The 23,632-nt window shown below is 44.9% G+C and overlaps 2 protein-coding genes across 2 annotated transcripts in view; one reads left to right on the top strand and one right to left on the bottom strand.

The window, feature by feature from the left end:
* The first annotated feature begins 770 nt into the window (after positions 1-770).
* On the top strand, positions 771-14,202 carry RNASEL (ribonuclease L). Its single transcript, XM_081121548.1, has 7 exons — positions 771-869; positions 2,541-4,200; positions 5,829-5,914; positions 7,074-7,279; positions 7,846-7,972; positions 9,852-9,988; positions 10,654-14,202. The coding sequence occupies exons 2-7, from the start codon at positions 2,724-2,726 to the stop codon at positions 10,832-10,834; spliced, it is 2,214 nt and encodes a 737-aa protein (XP_080977674.1). The 5' UTR covers positions 771-869; positions 2,541-2,723; the 3' UTR covers positions 10,835-14,202.
* A 1,905-nt stretch (positions 14,203-16,107) lies between these two features.
* RGSL1 (regulator of G protein signaling like 1) overlaps positions 16,108-23,632 on the bottom strand; it is a 73,993-nt gene continuing 66,468 nt past the window's right edge. The window contains exons 20-26 of the mRNA XM_081121547.1: positions 23,324-23,462; positions 23,000-23,124; positions 20,665-20,774; positions 19,937-20,029; positions 18,820-18,886; positions 17,758-17,925; positions 16,108-16,508 (exon numbers count right to left, since the gene is read on the bottom strand). Coding sequence (XP_080977673.1) covers positions 17,889-17,925; positions 18,820-18,886; positions 19,937-20,029; positions 20,665-20,774; positions 23,000-23,124; positions 23,324-23,462 — 571 coding nt within the window. The 3' untranslated portion in view covers positions 16,108-16,508; positions 17,758-17,888. The remainder of the gene's footprint in view (positions 16,509-17,757; positions 17,926-18,819; positions 18,887-19,936; positions 20,030-20,664; positions 20,775-22,999; positions 23,125-23,323; positions 23,463-23,632) is intronic.

Raw genomic sequence — 23,632 nt, 5'->3', positions numbered from 1 at the left:
TGGAAGGGGCAGTAAAGACCCAGAGTCTGGACAGCATGACACTGGGGAACATCATCTAACCGCATTCTGCTCACTATTCATGACCCTCTCTGGAGTTTGTCTCCCCAGCAAGAATGGATATTCTTTGAGGACAGTAATACTTTCCACTATAGCGTTCAGTACACTGTATGCAGCTCAGTGCTAGGAAAATGGTAAAGAACAGAACTTCTAGAGCAGAAAAAAACCTTAAAAATCATTTTACATGACAGAACTGAGGCCCGGCATCGTCAAACTACCCACCTGACCACTCAGTTAAATAGCCACAACCCTATAAACAAAACATGATAAATAGTCACAGCTCTGGCTGTAGAGCCAGGTCTCCAGAATGCCGGGGCAATCCCCTTTTGAGGACAGTGAATTGGGTGTGCCAGGACAGGCGAGGGAGCTTGGACTTTGGGCTTCCTTAGCTTTTCTGAACCTCAGTTTCATCAGCGGCGGGACTGTTAAAGAGTAACTGAGACTGTGCTCAATACATATTTATTTTCCATTCACTTCCCTCAAGAAGATAGGGGATTTGAAATAATGTGGTAAGGATCAAGCTGGCTGCTGTGACCCAAAAGGCCGAGAGGTGAGCAGCATGACCCTGGACCTCAAACTGGACACCAGCAGTGAAAGAAGAGCCCCCACTTTTCTCTAGAGGGTGTAAAAGCCCGATCTGCACAGGCTACGCCTCCGAGAGTGGGCGTGTGTGGGTGTAGCTCCCTTAGGTCCCTGGTCTCTCCTTTTTTGGCTCCGCCCCCTCAGCTCGGTGACTGTGGCCAGAAGGAGATTTTTTCTGCTGGCAATAGGAGCGGACAGAAAGTACCAGAGGAGGCGTCTGAGTTTAGAAGGTAAAACGGGCAGGAGGAGGGGAGCTGGAAACGCCTGAGACGTTCTTTTCTTTGCAGGATTCCTTGGGCTTTGGGGACTGCAGGTGAAAGGGGGTGTGGGACTTTGGGAGAGGAAGGAGAGGCAGAGCCACCCCAGGGCCCCTCCGGCCTGAGAAGGACAAGGCTCTGCCGCAATCCACACACTGTTTGCTCGCCTGCTCCGCCGATCAGAAACCTCTGGTCAAATGCGAACCTGAAACTGAAACTGAAAGCAGGATGATCCCTTCTGGCGCTTTTGCTGGGCTGGCTGAGCCCGCTCTGATATTTCGCTCAGGGTCCCTTGCCTTCTCTGCTCCTTTACTGGGACGGGCCCATCTCAGTTGTAACGGAAACATTCGGACAATAGGCTTCGTGGCTGGGCGACTGTGCTCACGTGGCACCATTGGTTTAGGCCTCAGAGGGGGGGCTTTGAGACTGAGCGGTGAGATTGCTCAGAAACGGTTGCCGTGTGAATTTTGTAGCGGGTGCAGTAAATCTTCAGGTAGCACTTTGGAGCAGTCTGATGCTTAGATCGGATCTAAATTGCTCAGTTGGACTAAACTGACATTCCCAGGTTCTCTGTTTGTGTAGTAAGTGTGTCTGTGCACACGGTGGTGAGGAGAATAGGGTTCACTGACACTTTTTAAAATAAAGAGACGCAACCGGCTCTACCGTTTATTGAATGCCTAATATTTGCCACACCCCCTATGTTAATGCACTTTATACAGTTGACCATGCTAATTGTTGTCCCCATTTGAGGGAACAGAAAATGAGACTTAATAAGCTATGGTTACACAATTAGGACATAATATTCTAAAGTTACACAACCAGGGGCTCCAACTTAGATCTTGCTGAGGTTGAGTCTCTGCTCTTTACTACTCTAAACTCCTTTGAACGGGCGCACACAGTGCGCAGAGAAGGCGTGAGACCCAGGGAACACAGAGGGGGATCAACCTTCCTGTGGTGTAAGAAACGCAAATTGACAAGATACGTGTTTTTTACAAAATAAGGGTTCTGGGTCCTTGTTGTTTTAAATTTGGGGGGGGGCTATCTACTTTAGGTCAGTGTGTTTAAATAACATTGAAAGAAATTTATTAATTAGGTTGAGAATCCTTAAAAAAATCATACCCTTTGATTAGTCATTCAATTCTCTGAAATTTATCATAAGAAATATAAGATCTAGCATAAGAAAACAAGCTGAAATAAGATAAATTTGCTGCAACACTATTTAGAATTGTTCAAAAATTCTCATTTAAAAAATGTTAAAATATTATTTTAAAAACAGCTCAGTAATAAGGAAATGAAACAACTGAATGATGGCATATTACACAGCCATTAAAAATGTTTTGAAAGACTTTGTAATAACATAAGGAATGATTTATAGTATGGCATTAAATAAAAGGAAAGATACGTTACTTCACATAGCACGATCCTAACTATCTTTTAAAAATCTGTAGAAAATCTATAGAAATATACTAAAATATTAACATTGTCTGTTTCTGAGCAGTGGAATTATAGAGTAATAATTTTCATATTTTTAATTTATATGTATTCATAATATTATGTAATACAAAGTTGCTAGTAAAATTAATTTCTTTAATTCAAATGTTTTATGACTATTATAAAATTACAAAGTACCTCTTTTGTCTCCAGGTGTAATGTCAGAAGACTCCAAGGGTATTGTCCTTCCTCATATGCTGATCTGTAGCCGGATCATCCTTCTTTACCGTGACAGCAGTTTCTAGAGCTCCATGTTTCTTTGATCAAGTCCCAAGGAGATAAATTTTTATTTTCTCAAAGAAAGCCAAAAAGCTGTCATCATTGGCATTTACCACCATGGAGACCAAGAGCCATAACAACCCCCAGGACAGACCCACATCCTCAAGCGATGGGAGAACTTGGGATGACAATCGCTTGTTGATGGAAGCTGTTAGAAAAGAAGACATGGAGCAGGTCCGGCAGCTGCTGGAAAGAGGGGCTGATGTCAATTTCCAGGAAGAGAAAGGGGGCTGGTCTCCCCTGCATAATGCAGTACAAATCGACAGTGAGGACATGGTGCATCTCCTGCTTCGTTACGGTGCTGACCCTTGTCTGAGGAAGAGGAACGGCGCCACTCCCTTCATCATCGCTGGGATTGTGGGGAATGAGAGGCTGCTCGAACTTTTCCTTTCCAAAGGCGCAGATGTCAATGAGTACGACCTTCATGGCTTCACAGCTTTCATGGAAGCCGCTGTGTATGGTCACATCCAAGCCTTAAGATACCTGTTTGAGAAAGGGGCAGAGGTAAATTTGGGTCGAAAGACCATGAAGGATCAACAGAGGCTTAAGAAAGGAGGGGCCACAGCTCTCATGGATGCTGCTGAAAATGGAAAGGTAGATGTGGTGAAGGTCCTCCTTGATGAGATGGGGGCAGATGTCAAAGCCCGTGACAACATGGGCAGAAATGCTTTGATCCACGCTCTGGCGAATGCTGATGTTAGTAACGCCATGGCCATTACTCGCCTTCTGTTGCACCATGGGGCCGATGTCAACGTGAGGGGGGAGAAAGGGAAGACGCCCCTGATTCTGGCAGTGGAAAAGAAGCACTTGGGTTTGGTGCAGATGCTTCTGGAACAAAAACATATAGAGATCAATGACACAGACAGGGAGGGCAAAACAGCACTGCTGTATGCCGTCGAACTCAAGCTGACCGAAATTGCAAAGTTGCTGTGTGACCAAGGAGCCAGCACGGATTGTGGCGACCTCCTTATGTTAGCGAGTAGGAGTTACAACAAGACCCTTGTAAAGCTGCTTCTCCAGCATGGAGCCAGAGAAGATTATCACCCTCCTGCTAAAGACTGGGAGCCTCGGAGCTCGCGCTGGGGACAGGCCCTGAAACAGCTCCACGGGATGTACCGCCCGATGGTCGGCAGGCTCAAGGTCTTTAGGGATGACGAATATAAAATTGCGGACACTTCGGAAGGGGGCGTCTACCTGGGGTTCTATGATGAGCAGGAGGTTGCTGTGAAGCGCTTCTCTGAAGACAGCAGTCGTGGGGAAAAGGAGGTCTCCTGTCTACAGAGCATCCGAGGGAACAGTAACTTGGTGACATTCTATGGGAGCGAGAGCCACAGGGGCTGTCTGTATGTGTGCATCTCCCTCTGTGAGCAGACACTGGAGAAGCACTTGGCCGAACACAGAGAGGAGGCTGTGGACAACGGGGAAGAGGAATTTGCCCGAAACATCCTCTTGTCTATATTTAAGGCGGTTGTTGAGCTTCACGGGTCATGTGGATACACTCACCAGGACCTGCAGCCACAAAACATCTTAATAGGTGAGTCCCCAATCATCTCTTAGAAATTGTAGGGTCTTTATTAATGAAAGGAAAGCATGTTCATTGCAGAGAGGGAAGGATTAGAATAAATGTGGATTATTCAGTTTGAGGGTTAATGCAACAAAGTCATAATTACAGTGCAATCTCTCCAGCCCCCAGTTATAACCCTTCCTCCTCATGGAGGTCATGGCTGCTCACAGAATACCAGCTAACCTCGTATTGCCTTTGGCAGATGCAAAGAGGAAGGTATGTCTTGGATGGAGCCAGCTCCAGAAATTTGGATTCCTAGTGTAGTCTTCAAGTCAGAGAATCCCAAAGGTGTGTTCCTTCAGAGAACGTGGCAGTTGCTGTGAAACTTAAGGTCAAAATTGGGGATGCCAAGACAAAATGCGATACAGTGAGAGAGACTCCAAGCAAGCAGAACAGTCAGTATCTACTGGCTCAAACCAAAACCAAAACGAATGAAAGCAACATTAGAGGAAACAAGCAGAGCCCTGGCCGGGTAGCTCAGTTTGTTGGAGCGTTGTCCTGTACACCAAAAGGTGGCCCGTTCAGTTCTCAGTCAGGACACATACCTGGGTTGAGGGTTTGATCCCCAGTTGGGGCACTACAGGAGGCAACAGATCAGTGTTCCTCTGACATGTTTCTTTCTCTCTCTTCCTCCCTTCCTCTCCGAGAACTTTAAAGATCTAGTCTCTTAGCAACATTCAAGTATACAATACAATATTGTTAACTATAGTCACCATGCTATGCATTAGATCTCCAGAACTTATTCATCTTGTAACTGGAAATTTGTACACTTTGACCGCCTTCAGCCATTTCCTCCCCCGAACCCCCGAGCGACTGGCAACTACCAATCTACTCTGTTTCTGAGTTCAGTTTCTTTTAGGTTCCACATATGAGAGCATTTAGTATTTGTCTTCCTCTGTCTGACTTATTTCACTTGGCATAATGCCTTCTAGGTTCATCCATGTTGTCATAAATAGCAGAACTTCCTTTTTTATAGCTGAATAATATTCCATTTTATTTATATATAAATAAAATCACATTTTCTTTATCCATTCACCTATTGACAGACACTTAGGTTGTTTCTATGTCTTAACTATTGTAAACAGTGCTGCAGTGAACTCGAGGGTGCAGGTATTGCTTCGAGATAATGATTTCATTTCCTGCAATGTCATGGTGAGCGGTGGCTCGCGGGCTAGATCTGTTATGCTTTGTTATGGAGTGTTATGCTAAGGTGGCCTTGGGTTTGGAGCCTTGTTGGCTAGTTTTTCCTTAGCAATAGGATGTAATCCTGACTCCACCAATAGCTCCTTTACAAGTTTTTGCTCTTTGCCCCTAGGAATTGCATGAATGGGGTGCTGGTTAAATCCATTCTCATCCTTCCCCACTCCCTGGCTTGGAAAAAATAAAATATAAGACCTGCTATTGGCAGATACTTAATAGATCAAATTACACAATGCACATGAGTGTTTTGAGGGGTAAACAGCAATGCCGCTATAAGCTTTATTATTGCCTTCGTTAGAGATGATGGATTGTCCACTGGGTTCCATATTTATTTAAATGAATTACAACCTGGAGAAGGAGGATTTTCAATGCATCTCTCTCTACAAACTATTCCTTAGATTCCAAGAAGGCTGTTCGCTTGGCAGATTTTGATCAAAGCACCAAGTGGGCTGAAGATCCAGAGCAAATCAAGAGTGATCTAGAGGTAATTTATGCAGTTGGTTTACTTTTCCATCTCTCTGCTTCCCTATTCAGGCATTACCTTATTTCCCATGGCCAATTAGGTGACATCCCTATTTTAACCAGGAAAGAAAGAACTTTCAAGGCATTCCCCCAGTGCTCACTGCGGTCACTCCCTTGCAGACAATGGCATTTCCCTAGGTTGGTGTGGATTGATGGTCACTATGGCTTCTTTCTGTCTCTTTGGATCTCTTTTTTCTCTCCACTAGTTATATAAGTAAGTAAATTGAGAATTATACACCTTTTCTCAAATTACCTCTAGGAGGTAACTCCCAAACTGTTCCAGAATTCCTGCAGGTGTTTTCTGCCTAAGGACAAAGTAAATAAGATTTCTTTTCTCACTCCATTCAAACTCCAAAGAGGGCCAGGTACTAAGGCCCTCTGAAACACCTGGGAGGTATCCCCAGCTCAAAAAAAGAGACTAAGTTTGGCCCAAAAGGTAAAGACCCTGAAGTAACTTTTTCTCCTAAGAGACAGAGCCTGGCCTCTGCAGACCAAAGCATTCCATTGATTCCGATACGGTCAGGGCAAATCTCTCCTGGAGAGTTCTCCAGGTGCTGAACTTCCACCCCAGTGACCAAGCTCTCTCCATCCCGGGGTCTGCCCTTCATGGTTCAGTGGCTCCAGAGTTCAGCTCCTGCCCTGGGGTCTTGCCTGATGCAGGCATTCCCATGCTGCCCCTCCTTCTTGGCCTTTCCTCCTCGCCGTGGCCTAAGCCCGGGGCCTCTCACTGTATCCTGCTGGACCTGGACTGGCTGTTTACCTGCTGCAGACATATTCCCAACCCAAAGTCCCAGTTCCCAGTTCCTGGCATCCCCCTTGTTTAAACCCCCTCTCTTTCCCCTGTTTATCCAACACAAATCCCTCTTTCTCTAGGCAGTCTGCCCTGACAACTCTGGCCCAGGATTATCTCTTGTTTCTTATAAACCTGAATATAAGGACTACATACTGCCTGGAGTTCTCTATGCAACAAACCTGTGTCTTCTCTCTCTAACCAGTCTGTGGACTCCTTGAGATTCCTCCCATTTTCCATCTGCCCCTAGCCTGCACCACACACTCCAAGGTTACCCAAATAGAGTGATCATTCATAAGCACCTTTGACTTGATTGGTGGCTTTTGTGCAGGCCCTTGGACGGCTGGTCTTATATGTGGTAAGCAAGGGAAATATCCCTTTTGAGACACTGAAGACTCAAAGTAATGAAGAGGTGATTAAACTTTCTCCAAATGAAGAAATTCAGAACCTCATTCAGCACCTGTTCTGCCCTGGGGAAAATGTGAAGAATATTCTGGTTGACCTGCTGGATCATCCTTTCTTCTGGAGTTGTGAGAGGTAAGTAAAACTTAAGTGTATGTCACAGGCCCCCAGACTGGAGACAGTGAGTGTATTAGTCAGGGTTCTCTAGAGAAACAGAACCAATAGGAAATATATATAACACTGGAGAGGGCAATCTGCTTTACTAAGTCCACTGATTTAAATGCCAATCTAATCTGGAAACACCTTCACAGACACAGTCAGAATAACGTTTAATCTGGGCACCCTGTGATCAGTCAAGTTAACATGTAAAATTAACCATCACAGTGAGGTGGTGTGGGCAGGAGTCAGGCTGAGAATCAGCAGACCCAGCTTTCCTCTCAGCTGGGCATTTCCTGTGTCTGTGTGTCCTTGGAGTGATGACTTAACCTCTCTGGATTCTGGTTCCATCTTCTGAAGAACAGGGAGAAAGGAACAGAGAGAGGGAGGCAGGGAGCGGGGAGGGGTGTCTGTCTCTCCCCTATCATGCAGAATTTTGAAAGACATAGTTATACTAATTTTATTAAAACCCAAAATCTAACAGTTTTGCCTTTCTGGGAAGAGTGGGAAGGATGGAATGACCATGAGAATTCTGTCATCTTCAGCTGCTATAGGGTCCTTAGAGATGTGGGAAATGAGTCTGACATCAAAATGCGAAAACCAAGTATCTTCCAACAACTGCAGCCTGGGCCATCAGAAACTTCCAGAAGCTTTGATCAATGGACCTCTAAGGTATGAACAATTCCTACAGTCTGGGAGTTATTCCAGAACAAAAAGTTGTGTAATGTTTTATGATAGTTTTCCTAACTTTTAAAAATACTATTGGCCTGGCCCAACCAAGAAGTGAAAAAGGGGATTTCCCTTCTCTTCCTCCCCATCCTAGTCCCCTTGTCCCTGTTGGGTCTCTGCTGTCCCTTCTAGAGGCCAAGCTCTCCTGAGAGACTCCCATCTAGCTTCCTCTTTAGGATGGTCTTTCCCAGCCCATGAGCTTTTTCCTTTTCTGTGGCTCTTTCCCTCAAGACTTGTTTTCTGAGCAGGGCCTGGCTAATGGTAACAAGAACAGCTGACTAGATAGGACTAGATAGGACTTAACCCAGAGGAGGTGCTCCACCATGAGGCCTTTCAGTCCAGGGCCTCCACTGCCTGGGAACAGCCCAGCTCTGAGAATCCACATACCACACCTCCATTCTGCCTGAGAAAACAGGCTACGAAAATGAGACCATCTTTCAGATTTCTCCTTTTCAAGAAAAGGTTCACCTGACTTGAACTAAATAGTGGAATATCAAAATTGATCACCACCTTGATCTAGTCAGCACTATCAGAATTTTCATTATTATTAGTTAGCAGACATCTAACAAGTAGCAAGTATGCGCTAGGCCCATGTGAGGTCATGGGTATACGGCATGGTCCATGTGGGGCCAGAGGACCCACAGAAATGATGGCTGTGTGATACATGCTGGGCGCCCAGAGACAGATGCAAGGCACTATGGGAGAATCCATAATCCTGAGGCCTTTGACTGAGACCAACAGCTTCCCTATCTTAGGCTGACCTAGGATTCTGCTTCTCCCATCCCTCTTTGTTTCTGGGTCTCATTTTGCTATATTTCTTTTACTTGACTCTAGACTGCATGTCACATCCATAATGGTTGGCTTAATGTTCATCTTTCCTGCTATCCTATAATCCATGAGGGCAGAGGCCATCCGTTATCCTGTTATTCTATTCCTGGCATGGAGTAGGTGTGCTGTGACTCTGCCAAATGAATGTCTGTTATTTTGTTTTCCAATTCATTGGTTGTTTCCCCTAAACTGCATTGACTTATGTTGAATTTTGATTAACTTCAGGCCTTACCTTTTAATTCCTATTTTAGACTTTTTTTCTGTTGATTTTAGTGACTTGCCCATTTTCATGGTCATACAATCTGTTTTTTGGCAGCTCAAGTCAGAACCAAGTTTTCCAGTGTATATCCCTGTCTTCTTTCCCCACCCCGCCACATGCTCGTTGCCCAGCATTTCCTACGTGTGACCCACGCATAGTACACGTGGGCAGTCTCAGCAGGTCTTCTCTAGCCGTGGTCCAGGCACCAGTCACTCTTCCTAAGGGACCTAAGGGTTTGTGTGCTCCAAATTCTAAATGCGAAGCCATCTGCAAGAGGGAGGCATGACTGTGACCGAAGTTGCCCTGGGACACCTAGGGGCAAGGAGAAACATGTAACCCCTTGGGAAATATAATTAAAAAGAAAACAAGGACCAACCACTATCACTTTGGCAATGGCTGCCAGTCCCGGTTTCTACCGGGAGGAAATGTCATCAAGTACAAATTTGGAACGGTGGCCACACAGGTAAAAGTACAGTACAGTTTAATGAGCACATCTCCTAGCATCATGGCCAAAGATTTTCTAGACCATGTTTTAATATATTTAATTAAAACAATTCACTTGGAAAACAGACAAGTTACTGATAGTCCCACATCCAAGCACAACTGTGGTTAGCGTTGTATTTTTAATTAGTAGTAATTCTGACACATACTCAAATTTGTATTTTGCCTTTTTGTAGTCTATCAGGATTTATTTTGCATTGCTACCACATTTTTGTGTAATGTTTTGTTGTTCAGATTGACATATGTGTTATGAACCAAATGAGTAATTTTTATAACAAGAAGCCCCATTTAAAATATGAGGACACCGTGGGTGATCTGCTAAGGTTCATCCGGAATTTGGGAGAACATATTAACGAAGAAAAGAATAAATGGTAAGTATTGTTCTCATTCCTGTAAATCATATTTGAAATGGGGAAGATTTAAGAATCCAGTTTTAAATTTATATCTGCTATTTGATGGGAGAGCAAAATTAACTTTGATGAAAGAAAAGTAACTCCTCCCGTCTGTTGGGAGAAGGGCCACTATACGGCTCTTACAATAAACGATGCGCGTGACCAGCAGGCTCTCGTCTCCCTTTTTAACTTTCGCTGCGTCCCATTGAACAGGCGGCCTGTGACTCCCTTGTGTGAAGAACCACAGGGGACTGGGAAGCTGGGTAAAGTGAATGTAATATTATAAAAGTTCAGAAAGTAACTCCATGTTAATTAAATCGGCTTGTGTTGCCAAAAATGTAAGCTGCAAACTCATTTAAAAAAACCCAACTTTCAGTTTCTAGGGCTCTTTTGGATTTTGGAAATGTAGATAAGGGATTGTGGAATTGTATTGTGTCCATTTCATGGATGATAAGCCTGAGGTTCGCAAACCTCACGTTGCCATAGTTTGCACAATTAGTTGAAGAGTCAGGAGATGACTCTAGCTCTGTCAGATTCCCAAGTCTGCTATAGAAATCAAGGGAGCACAGCGATCTCCAGGCCATATGCTGTAAATGGGGAAGAATTTGGGCTATGCATGCCAAAATATTTACATTTCATTTCAGGATGAAGTTGAAAATTCAAGACCCTTCCCGATATTTACAGGAGAAATTCCCCGATCTGGTCATCTACATCTATACGAAACTACAGAACACAGAATATGCAAAGCATTTCCCCAAAACTCACAGTGCACAGAAGCCTCAGTGTGATCGGGGTGATGGTGGCCAGCACCCTAGCAGGCTCTGAGCACTGACCACGCCTGCTGAGTCCGGTGAGGTCTTTATTAGGTGTGTGATCCTGGGCAAGTCACAATCCTCTGGGCCTCTTAACTAACCTGGTTGCTAGTGAGGGATGAATTGGATGGATAATGTCAGTTCCTGGCCATGTGCCAGGCACTCCCTACATGTTTATTAAAAACAAACAAAAAGTATATGCTCAAATTACCCTGGTGCTTTTTTTGGGTAAAGGTCAGAAGCAGGAGCCAAAAGGGCACACCGCTGAGATTCCTCTTTTCTGTTGCACTGAAGGAGTGAGTGCCTAGACCTCTAACACCGTATGCTTTACATCAGTTATCTCATGTCATTATCCCAATGATCTTGCAACATGGGTCAATATCCCCATTTAAGAATTGATGAACTTGAGACTCAGAGAGTTTGAACTACTTGTCCCAGATCATACAACTTGTACAAAGCACCGAATAAATGGATGTGTTGCTGTTACCTCTCACTTAGGCATCTTAGAACTTAATTACTGGCCCAGGGATCATCAAAGGAATACACCAACGGGCTCCAGGGGGCTGTTCACTCATTCATTCATTATCTGTTGAGCGTAGTGTAAGTCAAGGCACTGATTTTTGTAAGAATTTTGTCCCTTCTAGAAACACCTGCACTGGTTTTCTATGACCTTAAGCAGTAGCACTACACTGGGGGCAATTTTGCCTCTCAAGGGCCATTTGCTAGTGTCTGGAAAAATGGGGAATGGGGAGTGCTATTGGCACCTATTAGGTAGAGGTCAGGGGTACTGCCAAACATTCTACAATGCACAGGACAAAGAATTATCCAGTCTCAAATGTCAGCGGTACTGAGGTTGAGGAACTCTGCTTTAGAGGGCTGGGATGCTTTCAAACTGGCTGGGGGCCCAGGACCATGGAGTATGTGGGCCATCTCACACAGGAGTGAATGACTTGGATTTGTTTTTTGCTTTTGGATCTGTACTGAGCCGATTCCAGTGTCACCACCTCAGAAGTCCTCTGAACACCCTCACTTTCCACACTCCAGTCTGAGTGCTCTTTCTGACTCCTTAGCACCCAGAGCCACATGGGAGCATGCTTCTCCCCACCCTAAGCATGTTTCTTCCCATTGGAATCTAAGCTCCTTAGGACCAAACCTACTCACAGTAGGTTTACAGTTGTGAGTATGCAAAACAGAGTTTATTCTTGTATTATTGTTTATTAATGATTGTATTGTTTGCCATATGAACAACTGTAAACCTACTTTTGCTCCACCCGGTACATATATATACATATTTTAATTTGTATCATTACTGTCAAGCAAAGTGTCTGCCACAAGTTACTGTTCAATAAATATTCATGAAAAAAATGAACGAACCATCTTCATATATGAGTCACAATACTACCTTATATTTTTATGGTGCTTTATAATTTATAAATTAAACCTGCATATTTTATCTTAGTATTCAAAACAATCCTGGAAGGCCAGTGTTGTTATCTTAATTTTTCAGATGAGGAAAGGAAGGTCAGAGACAAGGTGACTCACTCTAATACACAGCTGGGAAGTGCCACTGTCTGGATTTGAACAGATTTTCTGGCAGTAAGTCTGACCTTCTTTCCACTTATCCTCATTGTGGAGGTAAAAATGGAGCTTTGTAATGGAAGGAGCTGGGAAAAACAGTATCTTAGGTACTTCCTGAAGAGCAAGTGGTCTCAAATGGGAGTCACCGAATGAAATTAAGAAATGCTGGAACAAACAAACTTGGGGCTTTTATTTAAGGTTTTAGGAGTCCCAAGATTGTGGTAGGTTTTAAAATTAAGCTTCGTTTTTCTGATTTGTAATGAGTAAGAATTGTCAATCATTTCTGTCATTATGTCAAGCTGGCTCCCTCCTTTAATTCTTATCTAGATCTTTTTTATTACCTTTAAAGAACTAACCCCATTTAGAATTACAAAGGTATTTAGTAGATGGCTTGAATTAATATGCGAGAGAGAGCAATTCTGCACAGGCGTGTGGCCTCGCCATTCCGCCCACTTAAAGACGACAGCGGCACTCCAGGGTTCTAAAGTCACCTGCACAGGGGATGTTTTTTCTCAGTACTGCTCTGTTGCCCACTTCTGCTCTGGGCTGGAAGTCACCTGATCCACACACACCCTCATCCCTTCGTAGCTGATTTGCATTCAGGAGGCGCTGGTGGGCAGGCCAGTGGCCTTGAAAGCAGCTTCCTTTCCCACCCCTGGAATTACAGCCCAGGCCTTGTTGGCTGACTGGCTGGCATTTCCCTGATGCCCTTTAGAGCAACATGGAAGGTTGGTGAGTGGGAAATTTGTGAAGACTCCCTACCCCCCCCTCAAAAAAAAATTGGCATTATATACTGGTGTGTCTTTTATGCTGGTAGAAAAGAGCCCCCAGGGCACAGTTTATTTGCCACTGTCCTAAAACTGTGTCCCCTATTTGCTTCTCCACTCTGGTGACATTGGCATTATATACTATACTATACTGTTATATTATATTATGGGAGGAACTAAATCATGGTCCCCCAAGGTGAAGTTCTACTAGCCCCAAGGTAAGACTAGCACCCATCCTGCCCCTCCCCCCAAGTCAGGCGTGTAATGCCCATTCACAGATGCAGCACAGATTCAGACGTGTTCAGTGACTGGCCAGTGCTACCAGCCAATGACGAAACCAGGGTCCTTCCACACTTCAGCTAAGATTCTTGTATATTATTGGGCAAAAAGTCAATCAAAAGCAAAACAAAGCTTGTAGGGTGTTCGTTTTTTTAAAATAAATGAGGTGGGTCAAAAATAACCAGAATCAACATAAACTTGAACTTTAAGACATAAACCAATTGTTGAATAAGAGTAATAAAATTTATTATAAGAAGATTGATAGTAATATCTTGTTAAAAGATATAATTTATATTGTTTGATAAGTAACACTACGGGAGCATCAGAAATAAAAAACAGCTATACCCCCATTAATTTCCATATTCCATCTCAGACCTTGTTTACATGCACAGGAGAGTTTTGCATAATTGACACTCTAATGTGTTATTTCATTCTGATGCTGCTTTTTTACTTATTATATTAAAAACATATTGTAATTATTTTAAATGACTGTATAATGCTCTATCAAGTTAAGATATCAAAGATTGTTTACATGTTTCTTTTTTGGTTATTTTTAGTTTGCTTCCTCTTAGTAATATGAATAACTATCCAAGGAGCTACTTTAAGTGTATACTTCATTCTTTTATAAAAAAAAATTACGGTTGGTAGTTGAAATATGTGAGATTTGTATTTGTGTGTATATTTCATTTTAATTCATTGCTGGAAAGTTAATTTTAGAGAAAAAGAAAATAAATGCCGTCCATCGTGTAATCCTAACACTTAGAATAACTGCTGTTAAACTTCTGGTTTTTAAAGATGCATATTCATGACATAGTTACCTTAATAATCATTGGGATTTACATATATATATATGTATATGTATTTATATATATGTATATAAAATTAGTAATAGTAAATAGAAAACTAGAAAAAGAACAAATTAAATCCAAAGCAAGCAGAAATATAAATAATAAGAATCAGAGCAGAAATCAATGAAACTGAAAACAGAAAGTAAATAGAGAAAATCAATGAAACCAAAAACTGGTTCTTTGAAAAGATCCATGATATCAATAAGCCTCTAGTCAGGCTACTAAGAAAAATAGAGAGAGAACACAAGTTATTAATATCAAAAATGAAAGAGGGGACATTAGTACAGATCCTATGGACATTAAAAAGATAATAAAGGAATACTACGCATAGCTCTATGCCACAGATTTGATAACCTAGATGAAATGGACCAATTCCTTGAAAGACACAATTTTCCAGTATTCACACAAGAGAAAATAGGCAATCTAAATAGGCCTATATCTGATAAAGAAATTCAATCAACAGTTCATAACTTTCCAAAACAAATCACCAGGCCCAGATGGGTTCCCTGATGAATTCTACCAAACATTTAAGGAATGTGGTTTTCTTTTCTTACAATGTCTTTGTCTGGGTTTGGTGTTCGGGTAATTCTAGCCTCATAGAAGGAGTTAAAAGCATTCCTTCTGCTTCCATCCTCTGAAAGAGATTGTAGAGAACTGTTATGTTGGGTAGAATTCAGCAGGGAACCCATCTGGGCCTGATGAATTCTGTTTTGGAAGGTTATTAATGATTGGGGAAACCAGAAAGAGAAGAAAGGAATGAAAAGAAATCTTTGAAGCAATGATGACTGAGAATTTCCCCCAAATTAATGCTAGAAACCAAACCACAGATCCAGGAAGCTTAGAGAACACCAAGAAGAATAACTGCCACATCATACTCAAACTGCGCAACGTCAAAGATAAAGAACAGATCTTGAAAAAAGCCAGAGGAACAAAATGCCTCATCTATAGAGAAGCACAAATTGGAATTAGATTTGACTTCTCTGAAACCATGCAAGCAAGAGGAGGAGACCTGACCTCTCTACACCTCCATTAGCTCACCTGAAAACAAGCCTTACAATTCCTCTCTCTTCTGTCACATACTAAGTGCTCAATAGGGGTCACGAATATTTTAAAGCATCTGTTAGGGATCAGGGAGTCCATGTAATGACACAGTAGGAAATCTTTTTACCTCCCATTAATCACAAATACATAACTCTTCCAAATGATAACATATACATTTGGATATCAGGAATTAAATACATTTGTGGCTATCCTGGCCACTCAACCCCCCATAAATCATGTATCTTATTGGAGGAAATGCATTCAGAATTTCCCCAGGAATTAACTATTCAGCTATACCCCTACTGGTTTAGCACTTTCTTCATGCTCTGGGAAGTTTAGGGAAAAGGTGGAAAGAAGGGCAGCAACTAATGTCCCTGCCCCCAACTCTGTGCCTGGTCTTGTACTGTGCACTTGGCCTATGTTATCTCTCTGGTCTCCAAACAACCCTATGAGGTAGATATTTTCATCTCCATTTCACACACAAGGGTGTTTGGACTCAGGGAGGTTAAGTAATTTGCTGATGATCACAAAGTTACTAAGGAGTGAAGATGAAATTTAACACCAACCTGCCGCATGGAAACTTGGCTCTGAAGGAAAGGCAGCAGGGCCTCCTGGCCTGGACTCTCTTGGTCAGGGGAGGGTCCATGTGTCAAAGTCTCTGAATGAGACCAACTGGCCCTTGGTTTTCACCCAGGAGGGGAAGTAAGTATTTCCGCTAATCTCTTAAATTGAAAATGACCTTTGGATCCCTCTTGGGAGCAGCATATTGTTTCCTGTGCCCTTATGTTAAAGAAGAGGACAGGAAGCCCACAGATTGTGAATGTGGACATCCTTTATTCTGGTTAATGATCTGCAGCCTTGGTTGAGGTGTAGGGGTGGGGATGGGCATCCCAAGGTGCCGCACATGAGCCACCCCCTCCTCTGTGGTGACACTTGTATCAGTTGGAGGCACTCAAAATGAGGCACAGACCTCTTTTCATACTTCTGTAGAAAGAGGGGTGATTTCATGTCATTCCCTGACACATGTATCTGAAAAGGCTCCTGAAGATGGAAGGCAGGTCTCATTCAGTCTCTCTTCGCTTGTTTTCCTCAGACTTTTTCTGTGACTCTTTAGTCTGAATGGGTTGTATGAGCTTCATAAAAAACCAGAAAGTTCTTTGAGTATCGAGAATGACTGGAACGAAAAAAATTTCATAAGGACAATCTGATATTTCTTCTTTCTTATGCTAGTCACAACGGTAATTGATTGCTGATTTGATTTTCTAGCAATTCACACTGTCTAATGACTGTGAAGTCAGGGTAACTGACTGTACAGTCAGTGCAGACATAAATTACAGGTTGTTTTCTCCACTATATCCCCAGCACCAAGCACAGTTCATTTACTCGTGCCTTCACTGTGTATTTATGGGGCGACTCTCATCTGCATGTCACTGTGGTCAGTGTTGAAGGTACAAAAACAAAATGGGATGTGGTCTCTGCCCCACAAAAGTACAGTCTAGTAGGTGACACATACACAAACAGGTGTCTCCAAAGAGGGAAAAAATACGTTGCAGAGACAGAGAGGAGACGATGAGAGGAGAGAGGAGAGAGCCAGGAGGTGTCACCGATGTGATGTCTCTTATCACCAGCTGGCGAAGAAAGGGGAGGGCATTTTGACAACCGCGTTGCTGCGGGATGGAATGCGTGAGTGGGAGAGGTAAGAGATGAACCTGGAAACCTAGACTGGGTGAGCTCGTTTATGACATTCTGACTATCGTTTTACTCCTGATTTTCTTCAAAGGATAGAAAATGGGCTAGTCATTCTAAACTATGATAATATGCTAGGCCTTTAGGTCAAAATTTTTCCAGAGTCTCTTTATCTATTAATTGGCAAATGAACAGAACTCCAGGGGAAATGATCCCTTTTGTGCATGAGAAGTTGCATAGATGGTGACCACTGAATGAGAAGCAGCAGTGGGGTGTTCTAGTCCGGACTCTGCATTTCTGCCTAGTGATCTTGGGAAAGTCACTTACCTCCTGTGTGTGTCAGTTTCTTCAGCTGCTTAAAAAGTAATGATTTCTGACATGGTTACTCACAGGGTTCTGAGATCCTAGCATTAAAAGGCTCCATCTGTCACTGCTAATAACAACAGCACCTTGCTTCCTACATACATTTGTCTCAGGATTCTTCAACAACCTGGAGTCAGGGATTCTCAAGGCCTTGCTTCCTACATACATTTGTCTCAGGATTCTTCAACAACCTGGAGTCAGGGATTCTCAAGGCCATGCGGCTGCAGAGTGAGACTAAAACCTAGGTCTCCTGGCCCCAAGAGTAGGGTGTTCTGTTACATGTCCACTGTGGAGAGGCCATCTCTGCCAGGACCGCCAGGATGGAGGTGGGGGTGCAGAGGTGATTCTGCTCACATTCTCTGCCCACATCTTACCTACTGCTGTCACCCCATTGATTTTTCGGGGGCAGATGGTGCCAGGGCATTTCATTTCTGACCAAAAAAGGCTCTGTCAGTGTCCAGAGGCTTCTGAAAAATGATGCACCTCTGTTGGAGACCTGACTCGATTATTTCTTCTCCTTTTTGACGATGGAGAACTTTTGTCTGAAGGAAGAGAGAATGGCTGGTCATCACTATGGCGATAAGACTCTCTGCTAGTCTGTTGCTGTCATTCCCTTTAGGAATGGCAACAGGTCTAAAACCCCAAACCCTTTGCCTTCAGGATAGGGCCCCTCCCACTTATTCTCACCTTCCTCCCCAAGGGCTTGTAGCCTCTGAAGATATACAACGCCTTTCCCAGCAAAGAGCTCCAAAGTACCCGGCTCGTGTTCCAGGCACCAGCACTGGCCAGTGATACCTGGGAAGCTCCAAGCCCCCTGCCCCCCCCCCCCCCCCCCGCTGGACTTGCAGCAGGTCTGAGAAGGTGGGATGGCTGCTGAGGAAACCAGGCCCACCATTCATAGAGCCTGTTGTCTGTAACCTTGACCTTCAAGCAGCTCTTTGGCGCTGGTTTCTATGGCTCACTGGGGATTCTCCCAGAGCCTTAACTTAGTATCAGCTCCACTCTGACGCCCTTACAGAAGTGAGGGTGATTCAGACCTCAACAGGCTCAAATCCTTTCTATCCTTACCGTCAATACCCTGCCAAGCAGCAGGACGGCTCCTCTTTCTTCCCCATCTCACACACCTTACCCGGGAGCGCTAGAGCGTTAGGGAGGCAGACACTAAGAGACCACCCAGGATGCTCTTCCTCCAGCAATGGTGTTCCCCTGGAAGGTGGCTCGGGGCCTTCAACCTCCCAAAGTGCCTGTCCTACTGGAGCTGTATGAGGACACCCACAGGCTTTTCTGGAAGCAGCCAGCTCAACTTCTTGGTTCTATTTGCCAAGGAGTGTCAGGAGGTGGAGGTAGGCCTCTGGGAAACCTCTCCCCCGTCTCCCCTCGTGCACTTGGACAAAGAAGCTCAGCACTGAAGAAGAGGGCTTCCGGCTCGTGCCTACCCTGGGACAGGATACAGCTGCACGGTGGAGGGGGTATATCCTAGCTGGGTCAGGTTGCTCGATGAAGCTAAAGACAAATACAGAGAAAAACTGCATCAGAACTCAGGGCACGGACCCTCCCTGGCTGCCCTCCAGCCGGGGAGGCCATCCCAGGACAGCCACCAGAGGAGCTGGGTGAGTGAAGATGAAGCAGCAATGCTCCAGGGACAGTTAGGAGATCTGGGTTGGGTGCTGCAATCTTTTTTTGGCCTAGGGGATATTTCATTTGGATGCACAGGTCATGATGCCAACCCCACTGATCCAGGGAAGTAAAATAAGGAGATGAAGCCAGATGAGCACCAGGAACACCAGACTTGAGGGCTGTTTGGAACCCCATGGATCATGGGCAGTGTTCCATAATGGCTTCCTCATTAAGCAATGGGGGGACATATGCAAATGGGGAGGCCGGGTAAGTGGGTATTTCAGAGAAGCAGTATCTCCAATGTGGAAGTAGAAGCTGACAATGGACAGAAAGGAAAGGTTTGTTGGAAGAAACTATGTGGAAACCAAGGCAGTTTTCGTGTTTGGGAATGGGATGAACTCCTAGTGGCTAAAGATGGGGAAGAGAAAGGATACAACATGGACCCAATATGGAAGGCTAGGACCAGAGTGTCCACTACAGGGATAAGAGGACCAGTTGCAGGAGCCTCCAGGAAGCAGGAGGCATGGGATGAAGTTCCATCTGAAGCAGCAGGTATCCTCCGTGGGAGAGGAAAGTAACAAGTGGGATGTCATCACTGTTTCTTAATAAAGATGACACATCGTGCCTAGAAATGGGGAGAGGAGCCAGCAGAAATATGGAGAAGCTTAAGCTACCTGTCTTCAAGGTATTATAAAAGACTCAAGAAGATATGATTATTCTAATGAGAGCTGGGCACAGGGCCCTGGAAAGACAGTCAGGAAACCTGCTTCTCACCCCATCCCTGCACTCACAAGCTGTGTGATCCTGAACAAATTACTTCATATTTGGGGGATTTCAGTCTCTCCCTGGTCAAGGAGATTGGCCAAGCTGGCTTAGGGTCACCCTCTCATTGAGTAGTGGACTTTTGAAATCAGCGGAATTCTAACTCCAACTCACAGTTCTGCACTGAACTTGCTATTACATCTCGCTGCTGAGGCCGCGACCATTCAACCCCTCTGAGTAGGGAGAACCTTAAGATGGCGTGGTCTCCTGGGGAGAGAAGAGGCGGAGCATTAAAAGCCTTTATAGCAACACCCAATGAAAGAAATCATTCCAAGAAAGCTCCTGTTTAACACTCCTTGGATTACAGGATGTTAATGATAGAACATTTTCCAAATCCAAATGTCTGTATCTTAGATCAGGGGTCTGAGACCATAAGAGGGAAGCAAGATTTTCAAAATACCTCAGTCCATATGGATGACTCTCCAGGCTTAGAACCCAAGTGGCCTCACCCCTTAATTCAGGGCCTGCTGCCCTTAACTTTTCTTTAACACTGTAACATAGTTTGTGGAGCTAGTTGGAGAGGAGGCTTCTTAAACAGTAGTAAAGCAGGCCACCTCCTCCATGTCCGCACCACAGAGACTGTGACCTGCGTGCCCAGAGGCCTCCTGGGAGGTAATGCTGGCGAGCTACCCACAGGGTGGTGGTTGGGGGGGCTTTTTGCCAGCACTGATAGCCACAGATAAAATATACTTTAATGCTCCTCTGAGGGCCAAGTAATGCGATGCCCATCCCACCAGCAAACACTCTCTGTGAGGTCTCACTGTTGGTCCTTCCAGCCCTTGCTTTCCCTACTTGAGCCTTGTTTGCTAGAGAATGGGTCTGTGGGTCATGGTGCCGCTTACCTCCATTCCAAGGAGGGTACTTGTACGTAGATTTAGAAGGAGCTTTGCTGTCCTTGAACTTCTTCCCCCTGAACTGTAAGTAAGAGCGGATTGCCTTCCAGGAACAAAACCTGTGAGAAGAATGGCTTCTGGTCACAGGGAGAAAACCAGCTGTTGAGGGGACTGCGACACAGCACAGGAAAACCGGGTCGGGACCAGTCCTCACACAGAGTGGGGTCCTACAGACAAGAGGACAGCGTCTGCCTCCCCGTACTGCCTGGTTCCAGCACGGGGCCGGGATGGACAGTACTTTGGGAGTTCCTTCTGGAACCTCCAGTGAATGGAGTCTGTAAGGATCTGCCGTACCCCACCCCGGTGTGCCCCACCCTGGTGCATTGCTCCCTTGAACATCAGACTCTGAGATCCCATCTAACCCCATCTGGTGCAGACAGAACATCTGACTGGCCTCCCGTAGGTCCCAACAACCCTGGTTCCCATCCTGTCCCTTACTGAGGGCCCTGACCCTCTCACCTCATTCCTAACAGTCCTTTCCCTAGAGTAAAACCTGGGTCCTTGAAAGAACTCAGACTCTCATACTCACTCCAACCCGAGCACGGTCCTCCCTAGAAGCCCTCACAACGCTCTCCATCTCTTCCTTCTTAGCCCTAACCCTTTGCTATCCCCTCGCCTGTCCTGAGATCGATCCCCTTGGGGGTTTCTCTTGCCTTTCTTTTCTGTTCTCCCTTGGCTCTGGTGGTCTTGACTGCTGCCCTCCTTCCTCCTCCCCTAGGGACACTCCACCCAATGACTGTTGGTTTCTCCCAATTTACTTGCTACACTGGGTCTCCCCTCCAGTCATGGACCTCCCAATATGCCAAGGATGCATTCTTTATGGGTGCCTGAGAGACCGAGAGACCTGGTTTCTAATCCACTTACCAAGTGGCACCACTTACCTAGGCAAGTCCCTTAACCACTCTGAACCTCGGTTTCCTCATCTATAAAACAGGGATAACAATACTTTGCACCACCCACCTCACAGGGTTGTTGAGTGGTTCACCTGAGATAATAGATGTGGACAGGGTTCGCATCATATAAAACTCTTTATAAGTGTAGAGGAAAGCAAGTAAAGAACCAACTGCATGAGGACTACGACTCACAGCCTCCCGAGGCTCCCCTGTACTTCCTAAACAGGGATGGGGGGCACTGAGCACTGACTCAAGCCAGAAGTAGCATATATTTCCAAGAGCTTTCTAATCCCCTGAAAGTTTCAGGACAAATTTCTATTTAGTCGTGGTTAGCAGAAGTAGAATCAAGTCTAGACTTAAGTGCTAGGTAACAATTGGTGTTCAAAAGGCTCAACTGGTTATTTTGAACGTAGATTTTGAAAAAAAATTTCTTTCAATCCTGTACTAAATAATTTACCTTAGGGATTTAAAAAAAAAGGTTGGTGATTGGTGAGCAACCTTTACACTTCTATTTTAAGAAAGTAACTTTTTTTGTGTGGGAGAGGGAAACCTCTGAGAACTGGAATCACAATAATAATCTAAACATCCCAACTAGCTCGGTCTGGAAACGTTTCAGCCAGTTGTCCTGTGGCCAGTATCACCCAGGGCACTGCCATTCACCAGGTGGATGGCGTGAACTGGGGCCACAGTGGACCACACATGTGAATAACCAGTTGGGAGAACATAGGTGAGTCTCTCAGCCCAAACCTTGACAGGACAGGTTAGGAACCAGTGGGCCCCGTAGCGTTTGTCCTGCAGATATTTTCTTTGTTTCACTTCCGTTTCCGGCCTTCACAATTTCCTCCCCCTGTTTTAGGTTTGAATTGGTTGCCACATTTCCTACTTTAACCTTGGGAGATATGACATAAGAACCTGAATTTCTAGCTTCTCTTGTAAATTGAAATATCTAGCAACTGCGCCGTACTGGTAATTATGGGATGTGGGCATAACAGAGCAGAACTCTCTTGGCTAACTGCCCCCTTGAGGCTTCTTAAGCATGGGGACAGTTGTGTCAGCCTTGAAAGATTGCTCCCAAGTAGCTGTGGGCCACCATCACCCTTGGGTGAGGAACCTACGCCTAACATAATCTAACACCCTTGCTTCAAGCAAACAGAGGGAGAGCTGGGAGCCAGGCATTCTGGTCCTGTCTCACTTAGCCTTCCACCCCCTGAATCAGTGCTCAGTGTGAGCGTGTAAGGGAAGATGTGTAGAAGTGTAGTGCGTACGAGAATACACCATCTCGGTTCCCATGGATCAGGAAACCAGAACAGAGAGCTACAGGAAGACAGAAGGCTCTCTAGAAAGACAAAGGTGGTGTTTTCCGGACCTGGTGAGGAAGGGGAGATAGTTACCTTTTCCAGAAGTATATAATGACAGGGAAGAGAGACATGATAGCCCCGTGGAAGATGCTCCGATCAAGACGGCCGTCTGCAATGGCAGCAAGGATGGCCTCCTTCTGGGACTCAGAGATGTTCACCTGCCCGCAGAGTGGGAGCCCGTCACTGGCAGAGGCTCCAGGGAAGGCAGAAAACCTCTCTTGGTCCCCACAACCCTTAAGACAACCCCCTCCCCAGAAGGCGGACGCTTTTCCTGGGGCTGCTGGGTAAAGGCCATCCGCCTGACCCAGGACTTAGGAGGTGGCCGACAGCTTTTGGGAGGAGTGGGAGTCCCCTTACCCTCAGCTTTGGAGGGACATCCGATTGCAGGAAGAGCTTCAGGATGATGTTAATCTTGGACTTCATTAGTATCACATCATTTTCATTGTAGGCCCGGTTGACTTGTAGCACATGAGCTGAACTCACCAAATCGTTAAACCTAAAAAGAGGCAGCAAGTAGGAAATCAGCAAAGAGGAAAGCAGTGGCTAATTAGGGCAGCCAGCCCAGACCAATTTCTTGCCTAAAAAAGACAGGGCCAAATCCTGGCCAGGTTGTGACTTCATTCGGTCACGATTCATCTATGGCAAATGCTAACTGAGTGCCAACCG

This window comes from Miniopterus schreibersii, assembly GCF_964146895.1.
Source record: "Miniopterus schreibersii genome assembly, chromosome: 19".
NCBI classification, from domain to species: Eukaryota; Metazoa; Chordata; class Mammalia; order Chiroptera; family Miniopteridae; genus Miniopterus; species Miniopterus schreibersii.
This window is presented reverse-complemented; position numbering and strand designations above follow the sequence as displayed.

Coding starts and splice junctions, on each gene's coding strand:
- RNASEL (XM_081121548.1), top strand. CDS start 2,724: ATGGAGACCAAGAGCCATAACAACCCCCAGGACAGACCCACATCCTCA. Junction 4,201..5,828: donor GCCACAAAACATCTTAATAG/GTGAGTCCCCAA, acceptor ACTATTCCTTAG/ATTCCAAGAAGGCTGTTCGC. Junction 7,280..7,845: donor TTCTTCTGGAGTTGTGAGAG/GTAAGTAAAACT, acceptor TGTCATCTTCAG/CTGCTATAGGGTCCTTAGAG.